This window comes from Scomber japonicus, chromosome 21 (genome assembly GCF_027409825.1).
Source record: "Scomber japonicus isolate fScoJap1 chromosome 21, fScoJap1.pri, whole genome shotgun sequence".
Taxonomy (NCBI): domain Eukaryota; kingdom Metazoa; phylum Chordata; class Actinopteri; order Scombriformes; family Scombridae; genus Scomber; species Scomber japonicus.
Window position 1 is genome coordinate 9,568,618 of NC_070598.1, and position 19,961 is coordinate 9,588,578.

General features: G+C 41.1%; 1 protein-coding gene across 1 annotated transcript in view; it reads right to left on the reverse strand.

The window, feature by feature from the left end:
• Nucleotides 1–19,961, reverse strand: part of drosha (drosha ribonuclease III) — a 94,372-nt gene that overhangs the window by 41,685 nt on the left and 32,726 nt on the right. Inside the window, exons 18-23 of the mRNA XM_053342030.1 lie at nucleotides 13,879–14,017; nucleotides 13,708–13,768; nucleotides 13,289–13,348; nucleotides 10,827–10,926; nucleotides 8,534–8,636; nucleotides 1,897–1,967 (exon numbers count right to left, since the gene is read on the reverse strand). Of these exons, the coding sequence (XP_053198005.1) occupies nucleotides 1,897–1,967; nucleotides 8,534–8,636; nucleotides 10,827–10,926; nucleotides 13,289–13,348; nucleotides 13,708–13,768; nucleotides 13,879–14,017 (534 nt within the window). The remainder of the gene's footprint in view (nucleotides 1–1,896; nucleotides 1,968–8,533; nucleotides 8,637–10,826; nucleotides 10,927–13,288; nucleotides 13,349–13,707; nucleotides 13,769–13,878; nucleotides 14,018–19,961) is intronic.

Genomic DNA, 19,961 nt, shown 5'->3' on the forward strand with positions numbered 1-19,961 from the left:
ACCTGTACTGTAGCAGTTGTTATAATCATCATTATTACCATGATCATCAGGAATAATATCAACTACAGATTGATTTACTCTAAAATTGACAATAATTTATACAATTATGCTCTATTCTGCATCTGATAAGTCTTTATATCTCTATGTGTTCCTTTTTTCCATACAGCTTGCTACTAATACACCTTGTTTTTCTCTTTTCTTTGGTCAATGCACATGGACACAACGTCTTAAAATATTATAACAAAACACATCTATTTTTCCTCTCATCTGTTTTCTCCCTGAGTGAAGAAACAAACACTCGCAGTGCATGTCCTATCAGCAGGACTATCAAGGAAAAATGCAACAGCGGGTATCTTTTGTAGCTATGGGATACTGATGTGCTCAATGCTGAAGATTTCTTTTGCATGAGCACACTTGTTTGTGTGAGCATGTTTTTCTTTGTATATATGCTAATTATCTATGCAGATTTTAAAAAGCACAATATGAGTTTTGGTGTACTCTCTGCCAACTCCAATAAATGCTGTACTACTCCTTATAATAAGACTATTATACTGTTTGACATTTTGTACTTTTTGTTTTGTTCAGCAGCTCAAAAAAAAAAAAAAAAATCTGTCTATACAAGGGGATCTCTCATCATACAAATAAAGACTTCCACACACTAAAAATCTGTAACTCGATTACTGATGTCTACATTCATTGCCAGAGAATGACAGTAAAACAGAACCACGGATGTTTCAGCTTTCCACATAGAAAAAAATTCTCGGCACTCAAACACAATAGCGGACCACACAGTAGAAGAGACTCAAAAGAGTACAAAAATTGACCAAGCATAGAGACAAATCAAGGCAAAATGTCATGTCAGTTATAGTGGAAAACATGCAAGTGAAAAGTTAAAATGTATAACTTAACACTGTATTATTGCTCTTAAGCCCAGAATATAATAATAATGTATACATTAGGTTGGTGTATTTAAGTATTTCAGTCAAGTCATTACAATAGATTATTTGTGTTTTTATCCTTGAAGCAAATTCTGAGGTTGGGGAGAAGTGATCCCTAATTAATGGTAATATTCCTCAGTTGTTTTATGGTGCAAGGTCTTCAAAGTTTCAGTCCTGGAGCTTCTGAACTGGTCTCTCAAAGACCCACCAGTTTAGATCAAACATGTTTGATAGCTTGCCATGTGTCCTGTTGTACTGTAGTGTGTGGGAGTCACTAACTGAATCTCAGACAAACACCCTCAATAGCCAATTAGAGCCAAGCCTGCTGCTACACACTAGACCTGCTGCAAGTCATTTAATTGATTCATAACATTTCTTGCCAAGATAAATGCAAATACTGATTCATTCATCAATTATTCATGCCCACTGATCACACACACACTCTCTCAACAATAGCAGGTGTCCTGCTCGAGACTGCCAAACTGCAATGTTCCACACCTCCAGTTCATTCTGCAAAATATACAAGCAATGTTCAGCTTATTTTCTCTGCTACGGCTTCATCCTCATTTTTCTTTTTCCATCGTATCGTTTCATCTTTCTGCATGATCAGTGTACACACAATGAGCAGATAGTCAAAAGTATTGGAGGATAAAGCGAGATTATGTGAGATCTCAGGTTCTGAAGCTGGATAGCATTCAATATTGCGTAATGTGTGGTACTTTGCCAAAACATGAAGTGTGTGGGTTTCAACAAATAAAAGAGACCAGATTGGTGAAAACGTTACAATTATGTCTTCTGCAGTTCAAAAATTGGAAAATCTCATCGAGTGTGTCCACAGCTCAGCTCTTTGACTGATTTGTACATGCTCACGAGACACACTCATGTAAATAAAATAAATAAAAACTACAGAGGCAAGTGACAGACATCAAATTAGAGCAGAGTTTCTTTTGTTAGTTACCTCGCCGTTGAAAAGCAGTCGACCAAAGAGCTGCCGGGCCTCATCCAAGCCTCCCTCCAAATACACAGCACCTGAAGAAAAAAGGAAACTAAAAATGAATGAGGCGAAATGAAAACAACAAAGTTCAATCATGAAGTGTATTAAATCTATGTAGAGTATTTACAGGACATTTTTCAGAGTGCTTTGTTTAGCCTGAAATGGTAAACCACTACACAACCCCCCAACAACACAAATTTAAAATATCTGTGAAAAGCATGACGTTCCACTAGTGTATTGCTGGTTGAAAAAATTCTTGCAATTCTCAGGCAATTTCAGACTTCTCTCCTAATGGAAAACTTAAAATTAATTGAACTCGGCAATGAGTTATAATTGCTTTATTAAAAGTAGGAGTGCATTTTTATTGCTTTTTGACGGCGAAATGACCTCAGGGTTCCTGTGCAGATCCACCTCCCTCTTGTCAAGAGCGCAGTAGGAGGAGAGAAAGGGATTGTTGCATCACTGCATTTAGATGGAACTAGCCAAGGTCACATAAACTTCAAACTTGAATTGATAGCAGCAGGCTGATCCTGTGTTGGATTCTTAGGAATGAGAAGGTCTGACAAACACATACAAGCTCAAGTACTTGTGCTGAAGCCCATTCATGGACAGTATGGACAAAAGTATAATGTCCTTTGTCGCTCGCCTACACACTCAGGCATTATTTATCTGTGCAGATGTCCACACTAAACACACAGAATGCCCTGGAAAAAATCAATTGGGAAGGAAAACCCCAAAAAACCCACATTTTATACAACAAGTGCATACACCACACACAGACACAAAAGACGAAGGACAAAGAAAGAAATTCGATAGACGATTGGCCCAAAATTGCGGTGAGTTGCTGTCACAGCAAGCAACGAACAAGACAAGTAGCCCAAATATGTTTCTCTATAGGAATGGTATGCAGCATCTTTAGCTCATTTCTTTGCAATAGTCAGCTCCTTTGCACAAGTCATCTCTCCTTTGTGTGTTTTGTTGTTTTCCTCTTCTACTGTTTCTCCTAAAATCAGTGGAACTATCATGGTGCCTTTAAGCTGCGTACAACTTCAAACCATCACACTTAGGGTGGCTCATTCAATTTAGAAAGCAATAACCACCTGGCAAATTGGGTATACAATTGTGCAGCGGTTTTTATTATGTGCATAAATGAGCCAGTGGAAATGGGGCGCGGTACGGTTGCAAGTCTAAATGCGCTAACTGCTTTCATGGACTACATCAAAAACATATGAGGGATTCATCATCTGGGGAGGGAAACTGCTTTCAGATGGCTAACAGACCATTTACACACACACACAGACACAAACAGTGAGGATGCAGCCTACATGACCGAAACCATAAAGAAATACATACAAACCACCTCGAACAAAGACAAACACAAATGCACACCCACTCTATCTGCCTCGTATGCCCTTTATTTCTAAACAGAGTGGGAAATTGCTACCAGCTATTGCCCAAATGATAGTAAAATTTGATTAAGCCTGACAACTTTGTCTCACCCAGCAGTCTCTTTGGCATGTAACAGACTCACATTCATTCAGAGGCCTTTTACTAATTTAAAAATCTAGTTGAGTGGTAAAATAATGAAAGTAGCTTGTGAATTTTGGAAGGCACAAGCCAATTTGCTTTTTTAGATAAAAACGTAATTCCCTGCAGTGCTTATGACCATCTGAAAACCTAAACACAAACAGCCTATAAATCAGTATCTTTAAATCTAAACTCTTCATGAAGTCCACAAACACAGCATGCCACTAAACCCCTTGCAGATGTGTATCAGAAGGCAGGCCTCTGTAATCTCGGCATGATGGAGAGAGCATCTCACTGAGGTTGACCGCAGGAGACTCTAGAAAAGGGAGCAGCTCCTCATAGGATGTTTTCCACTAAGCGTCAGCACTGAGGATTTGTGGTTTTACCATAATGCGGACCTGAGTTCTAAACGCTGCTACATAGCAGATGTTTCCTCTGGAGACAAGCTGTGGGAGTATACGAGTTCCCTCTTAAGACCAAGTTTTGAATGTCTTTCAACTATCATTCATAATGCATTCCTCTGTGTGAACACTGAGGCTAAGGAGTGTGGGTGGGGCCGGAAGGCAGTTTTCTTTATGTTTTGATGACACAGCAGTTTTGTAAAGTTCCCCAAATCAAGGCCTCGAAGTCATCGAAACTAAAGGTTGTTACTTTTTTTTTTTCTTGCTTCTGATCAGATTTTCCAAACTTCTTTCAAGAGTGATGAGAAGGTGTGGGGTAAGCAGGGGAAGAGGAGGAAGAGGAGGAAGCCAAGAGAGCCTCAAGGGATTAAAAAAGGTATTAAAAATCTCAAAGCAACACCTTTGGTGTCAATCAAAGGGCCTGTGGATGAAGAAACCAAGATATGCAGTTAATTCTAACAAGAACACTCTTGACAAGGAGGCTGTCCATGCAAAAAGTGTGCCCCAAAGCGATCCAATCAATCGTACGACTTGCCGCAATCATTAAACGGAGATCTGTGCTTCACAGTCCACCCACCAGCCTGCAAAGTTGCAGCTGACGCCCTGAATACGCAACCCACAAAGACGCCCAGCCAACTCAACTGGCAATTACATGCTAGTATCTCTCTGTAGCTCATATTGCAGTAACATTAAGCCCGGGCCAAATAACTCCGGAGTCTCAGAGTTTCAGCACACTCAACCCACTGAGATGTCGACCCTGCCAGGGAAGCAGGAATCACAAAATGCAGGAGGGACTACAACAGAGATAAAGCTGCTTTGAATATGTACATGAAGAATCACTGACACTGCAGAGGGCACACTGCCTCTGAGAGTGCAGTGGATGCCCTTTTGACACTAACAGGACAGTGTGATTGATCCAGCTTGTACAAAACCGCATAAATCTAAGGTTGTACTGAAGAGCACCATTATTCTATTGAATCTGAATCCACTATAATAAAAAAAAAGTCAAATCCCTTAAGGTGGACGTATGTGTTGCATTTTAACTAATTTTCCTACTCTTTTGCTAAATAATCACTTTAATGTTTTGTACATTGACCTTTGCAATCTTTGATAGGCACATAGGATAACAAGTTTTGGGTACTGAAAAACCTTTTGGACCCAAAAATAGAACCAGAACCTACTGGAGCCCAAACCTAAACTGATCAAAATTCACAGTGTAAATTTGATACAGGTCAGAGAGAACAAAGTGTACAAACTCTAACTAAGTTTTCATCCAGTACTGTGTAGAGAATATCAGTCATGGCCAGAGAAGGCTACTAATGAATCTCCACATCTGTCATAAGTCTAATTCAGACAGCCATGTCGACTGTGCAGTGTTATGTTTAGGAATAGAATTCCTATGTCTGTGGGCTTTCAGTGACCAATAAAAACCCAGAGTCAGGGGCATATGAAACACCAGCGGCTGACAGTCACATTAATAACCTAGAATGAATTATTCAAAAACGCTCAGGCTCTAATCCATCAAATAATATATTAAGCCGCTCCCTCTCAGCTCAATGGGGGCTGAAGCGGCAGACGGACACAGAAAGCAACAAATTAAAGGCAAAAAAATAAATGAAACGAAAACATGAAAATAGAATTTTCACCACAGCAGCGACAAAGGCAGGCTGAGTGCATTGTAACATCACACATCTTACTTTTCAAAATGTGGCTTGGAGCTGGGGGCGGGAGTAGTGGGGGGTAAGACATAGAAACAAAAAAAAAAAGAGGTCGTACAAGAAACCAACTCCACCACCACAGCTACCACTGCAGCAATTAACAAAGGGAGCAGAACTTGCTCAATGAATACACCGGCTGCATTGTGTATGAATCTGATATTCAGCAAGTGAGAGATAATCCTTTCTCTCCATTCTTTTAATAGGAAGAGCTTAGAGAGGGCCCTCACAAAGGTTCACCATCTGTATCCCCCATGGCTGCTGGCAGCGTATAATCCACAGATCAACTGTACAAGGAAATTAGGGCCATAAAAACAGAGTGGGGCCTCTTTTCTTCTTCTCTCAATTCTTTTCAAACTGTTCGATAGGAAGGAAGCGACGTGGCTTATCAGTGAAGAGGACCTGAGAGGGAAACGGGAGGGCAACAGGCGTGCAGAGTTTCTATGAATAAGCAGAGGGAGAAAGTGGTTTCTAAAGACGAAGAGGTAAAGTGGGCAAGAGCAAAAGTACAGAGGGAGGGGGTGAGAGAGAGAGATGGGGGAAGAGGGGGGCTGGTACAGAATGGGAGGTGCGCAGGCCAAAAGAGCCCAAATGAGAATGGCCCACTCCGGCAGAAGTTAATGACAGGGGATCAGAAAAGCAAGATTTCCATTCAACACTTTGAATTATTCAGGGTTGCAGGGCACCCATTTGCATTGCAGATGCCTTTGCTTTCCATTCCTCTACTGCTCTCTCTCTATTCTTCCTCTCTCTCTAGCTCTCTCTCTTTATTTCTTTTCTCTGTCTAAAGCAAGAGAATGGCCCTGCCTTAGGGTTAGGAGATAGACACATTCTCGGCTCCATGGAGGGAAAGCTTTGCCCATGCAAAGCAGGAGATTATCTGCCATTTCCAACACAGACCAGGTTCAACGGTCACTGTGGCAGAGAAACAAATAAAACAAAGGTCAAAAACATGCATAGTAAGCTGTTAAAGCTATCTGCCAGGGACTTGGAAATATTATGAGCGTGTCATATTCTATCACAGCTTTCAAAAGGAGAGAATACGAAAAGAGGTGCATTTGAATTCTGTGCATGTTCATGCTAGAGGAAAAAAGGTGTTAAAAAGAAAAAAAAGAAAGAAAAAAAAAATTCAGAAACTGATGGTACCTTTGGACAACAAGGCAATGATACGTCTGCAAGTATGTGTCTGTTGATGTGGTGCCTGCTGCTTTTGGGAAAGTGGTGGTTTGACGTCTGTCAGATGGAGAAGCATGTGTGTGAGGATGAAATGACAGCATTTGTGTGCCCCCACGTAGCATCATACAGCACGTGAGAGCGATCTGAGTTTGTCTTGTAGGGAGAGAAAGCTCTGTTCAGTGGGAGACTTGGAAGATTGGAGGGTGAGGAGGGGGGAAGGAGGAGATGACAGTGACAGGATGACTCATCATCTGTGTGGCACATCTTTCACCTAATAACACCCAAACTCTAGATCAGAGGAGGGGGGTGGGGGGAGGGGGGTGGAGGAACGCAAATAGACAAAGAGTAAGTCAGAGACAGAAGAGGGTGGAGACAGATAGACTGCTCAACAACAAGGTATTAAAAGGAGGTGTTTGAGCTAAAAAAAATGAAATGAAGATGACAAAAGTCGTAATGAAAGAAGAGTGGCAACATCAGACGGTATTCTCGATGCAAGTCACTTTGAATGTCTCAAATTTGTGTTTGTGTGTGTGTGTGTGTGTGTGTGTGTGTGTGTGTGTGTAAGTTATGCCCCTCGGCATGTGTGTCTGCAGAGTAGGGTGGGGGGGGTTGATACTTTTGAGTTAGTGATCCACAACTCATCACCACAGGGTGCTCTCTGACAGCGGTTTTCTTATAGGTTCCTTTATAACAGCATCCCTGTTTATTCATCACTTTTATTAGGTTGAAATGTGAGATAGAAGAAAAAGAGGAGGAAGAGAAATAGAGGGAGGGGGAGAAAGAAGTATCCAGTGTTGTGGGCCTGCTGCCTTGCTCGGATGTGTGCTGCAATGAGGCGGCGACAGCCACAGGACAGAATAGATTATGACTTCGTCTCTGCCGATAATGAACCCGTAACAAGTATGGGGCCCGGGGCCGACAGGGGGCCATGGTGCCATGGTGCCAGTCAGCACTTTCCTGCCACACTTCACACATGCTGTTTTTGGTGCAGGGGCGGGGGGGAGGGAAGATCTCTTTAAAGCCACCCACTTTCTGTATCTATCATCAGGGGAATGCAGCGATGGCTGAACTGGTTCAATCAAGATGGTGATAAGATGAGGAAAGCTGCCGACTCTGCAGCTCTCCAGGAGTGAGGCTTAGCTTAGCGCTGCCCATGTGGTTGGAGAGAGAGAGAGAGAGAGACAGAGAGAGAGACAGAGAGGGTCCCCACCGAGAGATTTTTGTCTGTGTGTGTGTGTTTTGTGTGTGATTTCCAGCACGGGTCCTAATCACTGCACAAACTCTATCACTGAACTGCTAGAGAGATGAATAGCAAGCTTGTAGATGTGTTTGGTGTGGGTAAAGGAGAGATGTGCTCTGAGGATTGCTTGTCCAGCCAGAGGTCAAACCACATCTCCTGAGATCAATAAAGCCGTGTAATGTGTCCAGGATCTAGCTGGAGATCCACTGCAGCTATTTACGCAGCTTAACGCACACAAACCTAAATTAGACTGTTAAAAGATTCAGTTTTATTCAAAGCAAATTAACTTAGCAGGTGAATTAAACACTCGTGTGAACAGAAATTACCAATAAGAATACTTCTGTGTAAAGTCAAGTAGAGCAGCACTAAAACTACAGTATTAAACCTCTTACTAATGTTTGTGTTGTGCTTGTGAGAGAAGAGAGGCAGTATTTATGTATGTTTGCTTATTCAGCTCACTCAAATTGCATTCCTTCTTTTTGTTCTCCTGGACACTTATAACACCCCTCCCTGCTCCAATCTTTGTCTTTTAGCAATCTCACCAATAAGAGCCTCAAAGCAGTTGGCCATGGCGTGTCGCAGGTCTGACTCCCGACACAGATCTGGTCCGTGAGCGTAGAGCATGAAGCGATCTAACTCCAGTTTCTGTAAAAGATAAACATATTCATATCAGTGTGCGACCACTGACACCCACACAGTAATAGCCTCTTCAAAAAGTAATAGCATTTTTTGGTATTGCACATGTTCATAGGCTCTCCATGGAAAACATGGCAAAAAAAGGAGGGGGCAAGAAACTTGAGGGAAATGAAAAAGATTGCCTGCCCTTGCTGGAAAAGGTTCTACTTCATGGCACTGACAGATGTGCCCATGTGTTGTCCAGCTGTGGCATGATGCACTAAGCCGACACAGGAGGAGAGTGTTCACACACGTGCGTACACACATGTGAGCACAAAATTACACTGGCACACAGACACGATAGATAATCCCAAGATAAATTGTGAAATAGCACAGTGGTGACCTTCGTTCACTCTGAAAAGTAGTGCGTTCTTTCACTGGTAAACCAATTTCTACAACATACAGTACATTAGTATTACAAATTTTCATAAAAGAGATGTGAGCTTTAAGCTGCAGCATCCACTGACCCTCCACCTCAATAATGTTAAAAAGATAAGAACCAATATTGAACTTATGACAGGAGACTTATTATAAACCTATTTTTGGGTTTAAGATTATGTATCATTATTGTAACAACCTGCAATGTCCTATTTACCTCTGCAGTATAATGGTGCCTCATTGATATATTTATATATATAAATTCATATATCCATTGTTAAGTTAAATCTCAGCTCAATCCAGTACTTTGCTGTGCAGTAGAAAATACTGTTACAAATGCTGTATTGTACAAATACTGTTTGTTTAAATTTAGTTTTTACTGGCTATCTTACCTACAGTGCCTTCTTAGGGGTCCCAATGTCATTTGTTTCATGATTTATTTGACTTCTGCAACACCATCATTTTTCATTGGTATTAATAAAGTACTTTATATCTTGATTACAACAATTTAGTTTTTGTATTTTTTATTGACCCCCACCATTAATGCAGGATGTATATTCTTTTAATGGCCTCTTCCGTGTTTTCTCAGGTTTTTTTTAAACATGTAAAGCCTATTAGAGAACTTTTCTTTTGTGTTGGAACGTCGGCCGTTTTTGGAGCTGTTGCTGATGTGCTCCCAAAAAGCCCAGTGAGACGGTGTCATGACTAGGTTGTACAAATAAACTTAACTTGTGACCAGTCAATGGTAAGACTAAACAAACCTCCCCTTATTCATCTAACAGCCGAAGATGCCATTAAACACAACTCTGAACTTCCAATAATAATGATGTTTGCATTTAATGTAAATGTGTGTCTGTTGTGTTGGTCATTGAAACTTTCAGCAACTTTTTCTCTGAGCCAAGTCAAAAGTAGCCCAACTTGACTTTACTGGCAGTGCACCACAGACGAGTACCCGGCAAAAAACAGTCAGGGTGCGATTTAATTATGGCTGATAACTGTTGGTGGTATCCCACCCCCCGTGATTGCACACACAAATTAAATCACAATTCATAAATACTCCAACTCAGAGGGAACCCATTCTGACTTTTAAGCCTTCCAAGTGAAGTGGTGGATTGTGCCGTTGCTCGCTGAAGATATTTTTTGAAAGATAATTGCGAGTGTTCTTGAGCAGACGGCTTTAGAGGAGCCTGGTAAACAACTTGGCAACGTCGAACGCTGTATCACACTCACTTTACCGCGAGCGGCAAATTGAAACAAGCCAAACTGCTACACAGCACTAATGCAGATTCGGGCGGCTGCATCTTTGTATTCAGCGGGGAGCAACATGAAAGATTGAAGTTTTTAATTGCTTTCTCCACATCACGGGACGATTATTGTTGTGTTCTTTACAAACGTGCCAGTGAGTGCGGCTTGGCTCTATAAAGCTGCCAGCGAGAGAGAGAAGGAGGGTAGCAAGGGGGCCTAACGATAACAGGAACTGGAGAGTGTTTCAGGAAGACCTCTAGGGGCCCACAGGGACCCCAGCCGCACTAGTCTAGTCCTCCAAAACAACAACCTTTTAACTCCAATTATAAACCTGAGAGGGCATAAAAACGAGTAGGGATGGCAGTAAGACAAAATTAGTGTTTTCCCCAGCGCCCCCTTAGAAAGAAGCAAAGTCATAACGGCAAGACAGAAAACAATAACCCTGTCTCAAATATGTTCTCCTGTCAGTTTGTAGACCTTTCACCGTTTTGACCTGCAGAGGGAGAACTTGTTATGAGCTGGAGGAGGTTAGTTTACCTTGGCTAGCATGGCTAAGTGCTGGTTCTGTACGATGGCTGTTCTGTAAGTGGCCAAGCCGCCTTCCTCTAAACTGGGAAAAAGGTAGTACAAGTGGACACTGTGGACAGAGGAATGAAATGCATATTAAAATATTAGAACAAGTCAGTAGATCTCAGATTCAACGGTTTGTAGACATTTTATTTGGAAAACATTCCGTAAATGTTTAAGAAGCAATTTTAAAAACTGTGAGTAAAACATCACCATATCAAAACTTACAGAACGTGATTCTGACCAACATGTTATGAATAAATAGGATTTACAAATGTTTAAATCTATAATCAGATGAAAGCTGTTTGTTAGTTTTATGGTCCTTCATAATACCAAACATTTCCAAGACCTCCTAATTAAATTTCCAGAGATTTCCAGCCTTTCCAGATCTGTGTTGGAACCCAGAAATGGCCGCATGTGCTTCAGTAGTTCCACAGCTGGGTTCCGGGCGAGCTGGTTCCATTTTCATTACAGTCCAGCGTCTCCCTAACCACAGCGTGTCATTTGATTTCATTTGAATTAAAACAGGCCATTTAATTCAGTCATTTCTAATCACTGCAAAGAGAGGAAAGCAGGTGGCGTTCTCTTTTCCAAATTCAGGAGAGGTCTATTTGTCAGGGTGTTGGGATCTTGGTGTGAAAATAAAAGCACGTGGAATTAATAAAAAACACTTAGTCTAATGAAGAATAATTAGACCAGAGACCCTTAGTCTGATGGCAAAATTGTCAGTCACACTGGGCTAGGAGGAGGTAGTGTTTGTACCTGTATAGGGATAGGACCTAATTTCTACGAGACGGTTATTGGAAAAAGACTGAATTCCTTTGTGTACTGTACATCTGAATATGTCAGGAAGTATAATCTTAAATAGATTGGGACATCTTTTCCTGATAAATTTAATTGACAAAGAAAATGGCCTTCAAATGTTCATAATGCTATGAACCATCAACCTTGCTGACCGCGCAGAACATCAAAGGGTCATTAAGTGAATATAAAACCTCGGGCTCATTCCAGCCAGTAATTCTATAGCTCATCTCTCATCAGTTTCTCATGTGCTTTTCCTGACATGCTCTGCAGCAACGATTCTTAAACTTTATGGCTCAGAAATCCCAGAACAGATGTGATGCCTATTTGAAGCTCTGTGATGTACATGCAATTCCAAAGCTGACTTTTTGTTTGCCATTTCAGGCCTGTAACTTTTATAATTATTACTTATTTAAGAACTTACCTTAACTTTACTATCTACTTCTAATGCAATATTTACGTCTTGCTGAGGAAGGATCACAAATATTGCAAGTGGACCTATTTTTTTACATCATCTGATCATGCTGATCCTTTTTAAAAAATAATCTTGTGACCTCTCTGTGTTCAACACTAAGCCCCCTGTGTTGGGACAATTCAAAATGTGAAAAATAGTCTGTAGGCTGGACAGCAGAAGCACCGATAGCCTCCAAGGGCAGGGCTCACTGGAGGTGCACAAGACAGTTGGCTGGATCTGCTGTACCCATTTAACTGGACAAGGGGCTGATAAATAATTCAGAGGGCCAGAGCGTAGGCCAAGCATGTCTCGTCAGACGCTAACAATCAAAGAGGGAAGGCAGAGGAAGAGAAGGAAGAAGGAGGGAAAAAATGGCAAAACATGCCCAGAGATATCCAGAGAAACAGAGGCTAACCACCTTCTTTGTAACACTCTTGCTGCTGCATAAGGAGCTGAAGCAATGTCCTGTGTGCCCCAGTGTCAGTTCCGATTAAGGTTTAATCCTGTTCTTGAATGTTCAGTGTTGTGGAAGTGTTAGCATTGAGGGTTACGAATTAGATTTTGGTGGTAGAAGTTATGCAGTCGGGCAAATGGAAGTGAGATAATCTTTTCTTCCTTTCTGCAACCTCTGTGTAAACGCAAGTATTACATCCTGTGGCAAGAGAGAAAGTCCTTTTCTTATGTTTCCTTGTAGTATTATCCTCTCAGAAGAGGAGACAGGAGGGTGGTATGTAGGTGGGTAACTACCTAGATAGGTAGTGTTTGAGATTAATAATAGCTACATATAATTAGCATAGCGCTCAGGTAAGTGCTGGGCAGTAATGTCCACACTCACCTGGGAGTCAATAACACAGTCAGCATTCCAGACAGCAATTCCAGACAGCTAATTGCAAGTTGTCATGGAGAATTTCAGGCCGTAAAAAAAAGGGGGTGGGAGGGGGGAATTATATCCCAGTTCCAATTACCAGTAAATCACTGTCTTGAATGAGTCGAAAGTATGGGGAAGAGCGTGGTTGTGATAGACACGGACAGATGTAGACAAGGAGACAGAGAGGAAAATTGAGTGAGAGGGTGAGGAAGGAACGGAGGAGGGGGGGAGAGAGAGAAAGGCGGATAGTGTTGTAGTCAGCTTCAATTAGCGGCTGAGTCTATCAAAGATGTGTGAGTGCTTTCTCACCTGGTGAGGAACTCGACAACAGCATCACCCAGGAACTCCAGTCTCTCGTTGTGATTGATCCTGGGGTTGGGGAGGAGACGGGATGAGGGGAGGAGACGGGAAGAAAGGTGGAGATGTGAGGACAGTTGAAGAAGCAGAGAGAGAATAACACGCTTCAAGCAAACACACACATTCACGCACACACAACTGCTCACCTGATCAGCGCTGTGAGAATAACAGCAGCTCACATTCAATAATACGTAGTTGCTGCCCTTAAAATTAGCTCATTTCATTTCCCTTGAGATATCCCTTCCTTTCACAGTTAAAGTTAATTTTCTTGTCAGCAGGCCTGCTGGGTATATTAATCACAAGAATCGTCCCTTTGATTGCTCCTGTGGTCAGTGATAGCATGAACAGATATGTGCCCGCAGGCAGCCTACCTGGAAGGGGAGGGGTCATCCTGGCCCAGACGAGACATGATGTTAATCAATGTGTTGATTCCTGGAAGAAGAAAAAGAAATCCCAAGAATGGAGGGGTTAGAGACCATAGCAGACAGAGTGGTCATCTGGCAGAGGAAAGGAAACAAGAAAAGAGAGATTGGGGTGCACACCTTTCTTCCTCATGTACATGTGGTGGACCTTCCTGTCTCCATACTTCGGCTGACGGATGCCACAGTTGGAAAGGGAGTTGCGGGCGTGATCAGGATTCATCCCGAAGTTGAGGTGGTGACTGGGGTGTGTCATGGCCAGCTGCAAGAGGGGATGAGGGAGTAAGCAAACAAGAAAAACTTTTGGCAATTCCCCTACTAGAGGAACTTGGTTAAGAACCCAGAAGGCTTTAAAAAGGAACCAGGTACTGAATTTATTTCTAGTGTAAAAACTAGTGTTAACCAAGTATTTTAGAAAAGCGGGATAGAGATTGTGCAAACAAGACCGAAAACTTAAAATAAATAAATAAAAATAAACCTTTATTTATTCAGGGAAGTTTTACCAATATTTCTCTTTTTTAATTTGTTCTGCCCGTCTGGGGTCTGAACCGACAACATTCCAGTCACAAGCTTTAGGCCACCACTGCCCCTTAGTATTTGCAATTTTTTTTTCAATGCAATTACCAACTTAAGCATTAAAAACACTTCAAGTCACTTTTAAGCAATCTATTGAAGGTGAGGTAAAGTTAATTACTGGTTCTGTAATGACTTAGCATATTTCACAGTATGTATAAATGCAACAAGCAGTGTCACTCTAACCTACTGAAAGCCCTGTTTCCCTGTCAGAAAATGAGAGTATTGATTAATTCAAGGTAGAAGAAAACAGCATCCCGACCAGCAATGTGTAACAGAATCTTGGATTATAGATGGCAAAATTGTGCATAAAGGCAATGTGGTCTGCATCTAAATTTAGTCTAATAAATTAGTGCTATTACATCTTATTCATAAGAATTTGGTAACTGCCATAAATCAGCAATTTGTCACTTTTTCGCTAAAAGAAACTTTTAGGTCCAGACTGTAGTTCCGGGGCTCCTGAGATCCTGGACTGTTAGTTGAAATACGGCCAACAATTTACACAGCGAGTAACACAGGCTTAACTGCCAGCATTTAGACATCAACAACATGACCCCAGGCCTTGTAAAACCCTCTACAGAGACTGATCCGTTCTATTCCCTCTTTTGGCTAATGACTAATTACAGTAACACTGGTCAAAGCAAATCAGTCTAATAATGTTGGATCAGCTCGAAGGAAAAGAGAAGAGAGCGCTGTACTTAGATGTGCCATGGGAAAGGGAGGATATCCTTTTTGCCTCTTTGTCACAGTGAAAGTTGTTAATATGAAAATTACAAAGTTAAAATTTCAAACTTGTTAAGAGAAGCAATAGCGGGAATTTAAGGTAAAATAACTCCAAGGGAAACATATTCGTCGATATTCGGCTTTGTTTGATATGAGGACAAAAATGCTGTGCCTAGAAAGACTGCTGCGGCTGAACATCTCAAACTCACTGAGGGAAGAAAAAGGAAAAAGATAGGGCTCAGTAGGATATGTCAAGCTTTTATCAATCTTACATTAGGAGAATGTTAATCTCAGCCAAAAAAAAAAAAAAACTTCAACTACTCCCCCCCCCCTGGGCTTGCTTTTCAAAATGCTTGTCTCCTTCCAGCCAACTTCAAATCAATTTCAAGCTCCAATGAGATATATATGTAAAACGTTAACAGAGAGGTTTCAATATTTATAGTTGCTCAAGAGGCCTTCAGCTTTGTAGCCTTCAACACAGAGATGACAAATTCAACAGCAATTGTATTTTTTTTTTTCCTGTGGTTAAAAAGAACAGTTTTTTTTTTTCTTGAGGGAGGAAAAAAAGCGACTTACCATATTTGATTTGACACAAGCCGAAATCTAGCAATTCCCTGCAGTTTGAGTATTTGATTTTTTAAAAAGTGAATAAAAAAACAACAACAAACACCACATTTACGTCCAATTTAAACTCCCCCATTGTGCAATGTCAGATACAAGTCAATGGCTGCCTACTACACAGCCTGAACTAAAGTTTGGTAACACATCAAGAAAAACACATGACTTCTTCTGTAAATACTGCAGGTCCTTCCTAGTTAAGGACAGCAACAGTACAACAACAGTATGGGCTTTTAAGCTGAATCTGTAAAGAGGACTGACATACAACTGTTCCTGTCAACATAATGACTGCGTAAAGTATCGGAGGGATTTGGATGTAGTGATCACTGCCTCAGCTGCTGCTCAACTGCCTTTGGCTAAACGGGAATAAACATCATCGCTCAGTGGAGAGCGGTGGTCTTGACTGAAAGTAGTGTCGCTTTTGCACCCGCATGCAGAGAAACTGATGGGCAAACTGCCTGCTTGGCAAACAGCACTCAACAATGTCATTATTGTGCACTGCATCATTTAATAGAGTACACAGGTAAATAAGGCTTCACGGATGAAGTAACACAGAGGGAGCGAACTGGAATCACTTGAAACTAAGGGCTGGTCTTAAAATGATTTTTTTGAATATCAATGTCAGGTTTATTTTTTTTAACGCTATGACTTCTGCAAAATGATTCTGTCCCTTTCTGATCCTGCTCATCCTCCCTTTCCTGTACTCCACAAACACCTGTGTGATGTCCAACAGGCAAAACACGCTTAATGATTTGGCAGTGTATGCATTTTGGATATTAATGGAGAATAAACAGAGTAAAATTAGAATGAAAAAAAAAAGTTCTCTTATATGCAGCCTCTGTTCTTTGAGGATTTTAGCTGCTTCCTGTGACACCGTGTTCTTCTCACATCAACACAAAGCTCTGAAGAAAGATCTGAGTTAATGCAGCAGTTGCTTGCAGCATTGTCATTATAGATGCTGTTGTTATGCTATTGTAGAGTTGTTTGTCTCTGTGCGTTTGATGGTTGCCTTACAAGGCTAATGCTTCGTGGGAGTTCTAACATTACTACTGTTTTATCTTAATTTTCGGAGTTAGTTCAATATTTACTTATAATGGATAGGCTGATACAGCTACAGACTAATGGGGGATTTAATGGGTGTGTTAATGGGAGACCACAAAACCTGTAACTGGTCAGCTCAGGCTGCACATGTTTTCTGCTTCAACTTTCAGTTAATGTCGAATGAAACCGTCTCCACTGCAAACCTCCTGTTCACCACAGTGACTGTCCTTAAATCAAATAAGTAAAAATAACAGTTGCACAGCAGTAACGTGAGTAATAAGTAAAATCAAACTTTCCCATAGTTGCTCTAGAGATGACTATGAGAACATTTAAATACAGGCAGTATGGGGAATATAATAAAGCATGATATGGGCTGATCACATACAATATATCCATCTTGTGTTGAAGTGATGAAATCTGATGCTAGACTGTAAATCAAAACCTACACATAGGAGTCTACAGCAGAAAGCATTCATTCATCTTAAGTTGTAGCTTCACATTTTATATTGGGTTTGGTTTTAGTTTGAGCTATAAGTTTGTTAACTGTTGAGTCCACACCACATTTGAGTTCATCTGTGTTCGATCCCTGCTTTAATTAATAAATATACTCTATACAGTATTTAGGTCTAGTATATATAGGAAATATAAAGGAATATTCATAGTGTATAACAGTTCAGTCACAGGGCAGGGCATGCATCATCATGAATAACAAAACAAATAAAACACCCTGGTACTCTGTACATAGAGTCACAGCTGTATTCATGGGGGCACACGAACAAAAGCATGCAATATCAGAGCTGGGGCCGAGGACTTGTACAGTTAAATTATTGAGATCCTCTGTGATGCCTCTCATTCTTTCAGCATGGGTCAAAAGTGAAGAATGGGGATGAAGCAACAGGGGGTGGGTAGGATTAGGAGGGTCTGGTGGATATGGGGATGCGGGAGCATGTGGCGACCATGAACACATGCCCCCCCCCCTCTGAAGTTTTAAATATTAAATGTTTAACAGGGAGGCTCTCAGAAGAGGAGCTTCAAAGGGGCCGTGGCTGCATTGGAGCCAGGCACAGGCGGGGGGAAGTGCCAAGTGCAAAGGCTCCCACTTTCAGGCTGGGTTTGTGTAAGTTGCCTCATGCCATCATCACGTTGCCATTCTGTATTGCAATAACAGGTATGTTTTTACACAGAAAACCAGATGATGTACCCATTGATTTACTGAGTATAACAGTATAATGATCTTACATTTATGATATATATGGTCTCATTGCAATTTTTATTGGCAGATATGTTTTCATTAAAACATTACAGAGAATGAGCTTGAAACTCTGTATAGACTGACCCAACTCTCCAGTTTCCCAGATGATCGGCTGCTTTCATCTCTTCTACAGAAAATGTGAAAAAAGAGAAATAAATTCTCATTTCTTTAATGGGAGTACGGCTCATTATCCTTCAAAGCTGGAACAAAAATTCCCATTCTGAAATTCTGATTCAACTGTCCCAAACTGAGACCGATCACACAAATCACTGTCTTAATTGTCCCTGAAAACTACAGGAAAGTCCAAACCAGTCAACATTAGCACTGTGCGTGTGTTTAAAATGTCCAATTATTTATTAATCTTTAAATAAGTTCATATTGTGGTGTTCCGGCCTATTAATATAAATACACTAATATTTAGTACAATAAGCTATTTTACCCTCAGGCTTTCAACTATGAAATACATTTTTAATATTTTAATTTGCTTTATAGGCACATACCTTACATATTATATGTAAGACTTTAAGAAATTTCACTTTTTTCGCTTAGAACTTTTGGCCATCATTATGTTCAGTTACATAAGTTCGTAGCCTCTTGTTCTCCAGGATAAACTGCACAATGACCAGTGTTTTTAGTATCCCTGAACTTGGCAAATGCCTTTTACCCTGAGGCAGCCGAGCTCAGACACCAGGCACTTTCCTGCAAGATCCTTTAACCAGCCAGACACCAGGAGGGGGGCTGAGTTTACCTTTGCAAGGTCACTTCAATTCCAAGCTGAATTTGATTCTTTAAAAAAAAAAAAAAAATACTACTCTGAAAATATTTTGACCATCAAATACTCACCACCTGTAGCTTAAAATGTCTTCACCATTCTCACCTATGAGGGAAACCAGCTTAGGGCATTTCATTTTCTAAGCTATAGTTTGTTTGCTCTGGTCTGAATTAGTAGACTAATTGGTAAACTCTGTGCATTTTCCCCTTGGTTTGGTTTCTTTTCACACTGAGAAAAAACCAAGCCAACCAAAATGTATCACTACAAGCCATGTTAGAATATTCCCTCTGCTCTTTGGTCAGATGTGTCTGTGGCGTAATGCAAAGCAATCCTGACTATGGGGAGTCTTTCAGCTCATAGTTGCACAGTATGAGCAGTTGGTTCAGATCAAATAAAACCGCATTAAAAGTTAGTTTGGGACCGGACTTAAAAAATCACAACAAGAGGTTAAACCAGAGTCTGATTAAACTGTAATAGAAAGTGCAGGTCTGAAAACACCCTTACAATAAAGGGACAAAAAAACCCCACCAAAAATCTTTCATAGAAACTTCTTCAAACATCCCTGAGGCTATTGATCTGTACGTTCAGTTCAAAACACCCATTGCTTCTCCACAACATACTTTAGGTAAACACAATACCTCATAGCTCCGAAGCACTGTCAGAAGTAGCGTAGTGATTAAAACAAGGCTACGGGGGTCATAAAACACATTTAGAAAGCAATCAAAGAGAGGTACCAGTGTCTCTCTTGTTAGAAATGAATAGACTGCCACTGGAAAGCATTCAGCTCATTAAATAAGATCAACCCATCAACGTTGAGGCAAATAGGAAGTGATGGCAGAACTGAAATCAGCTTTGACTCTTAGAGGGCTGTTTGAACAAGCACCATTGCACTGCTTCAGCCTTACTGTCCAAACCTATCTGGGCTGCTGTGTGTCGTCCGCTGTTGATGTGTGTGTGTGTGTGTGTGTGTGTGTGTGTGTGTGTGTGTGCAGGAGAAGAGGAGAGTGCTGTAAGCCCAGCAATGATGGCTCCCTACTTTGGCCATTTCAATCCCTGCAGTGCTGACAGCCCTTGCTTTGTCCCACACACACACACACACACACACACACACACACACACACACACACACACACACACACACACACACACACACACACACACACACACACACACACACACACACACACACACACACACACACACACACACACAGTGATGTCACAGTAT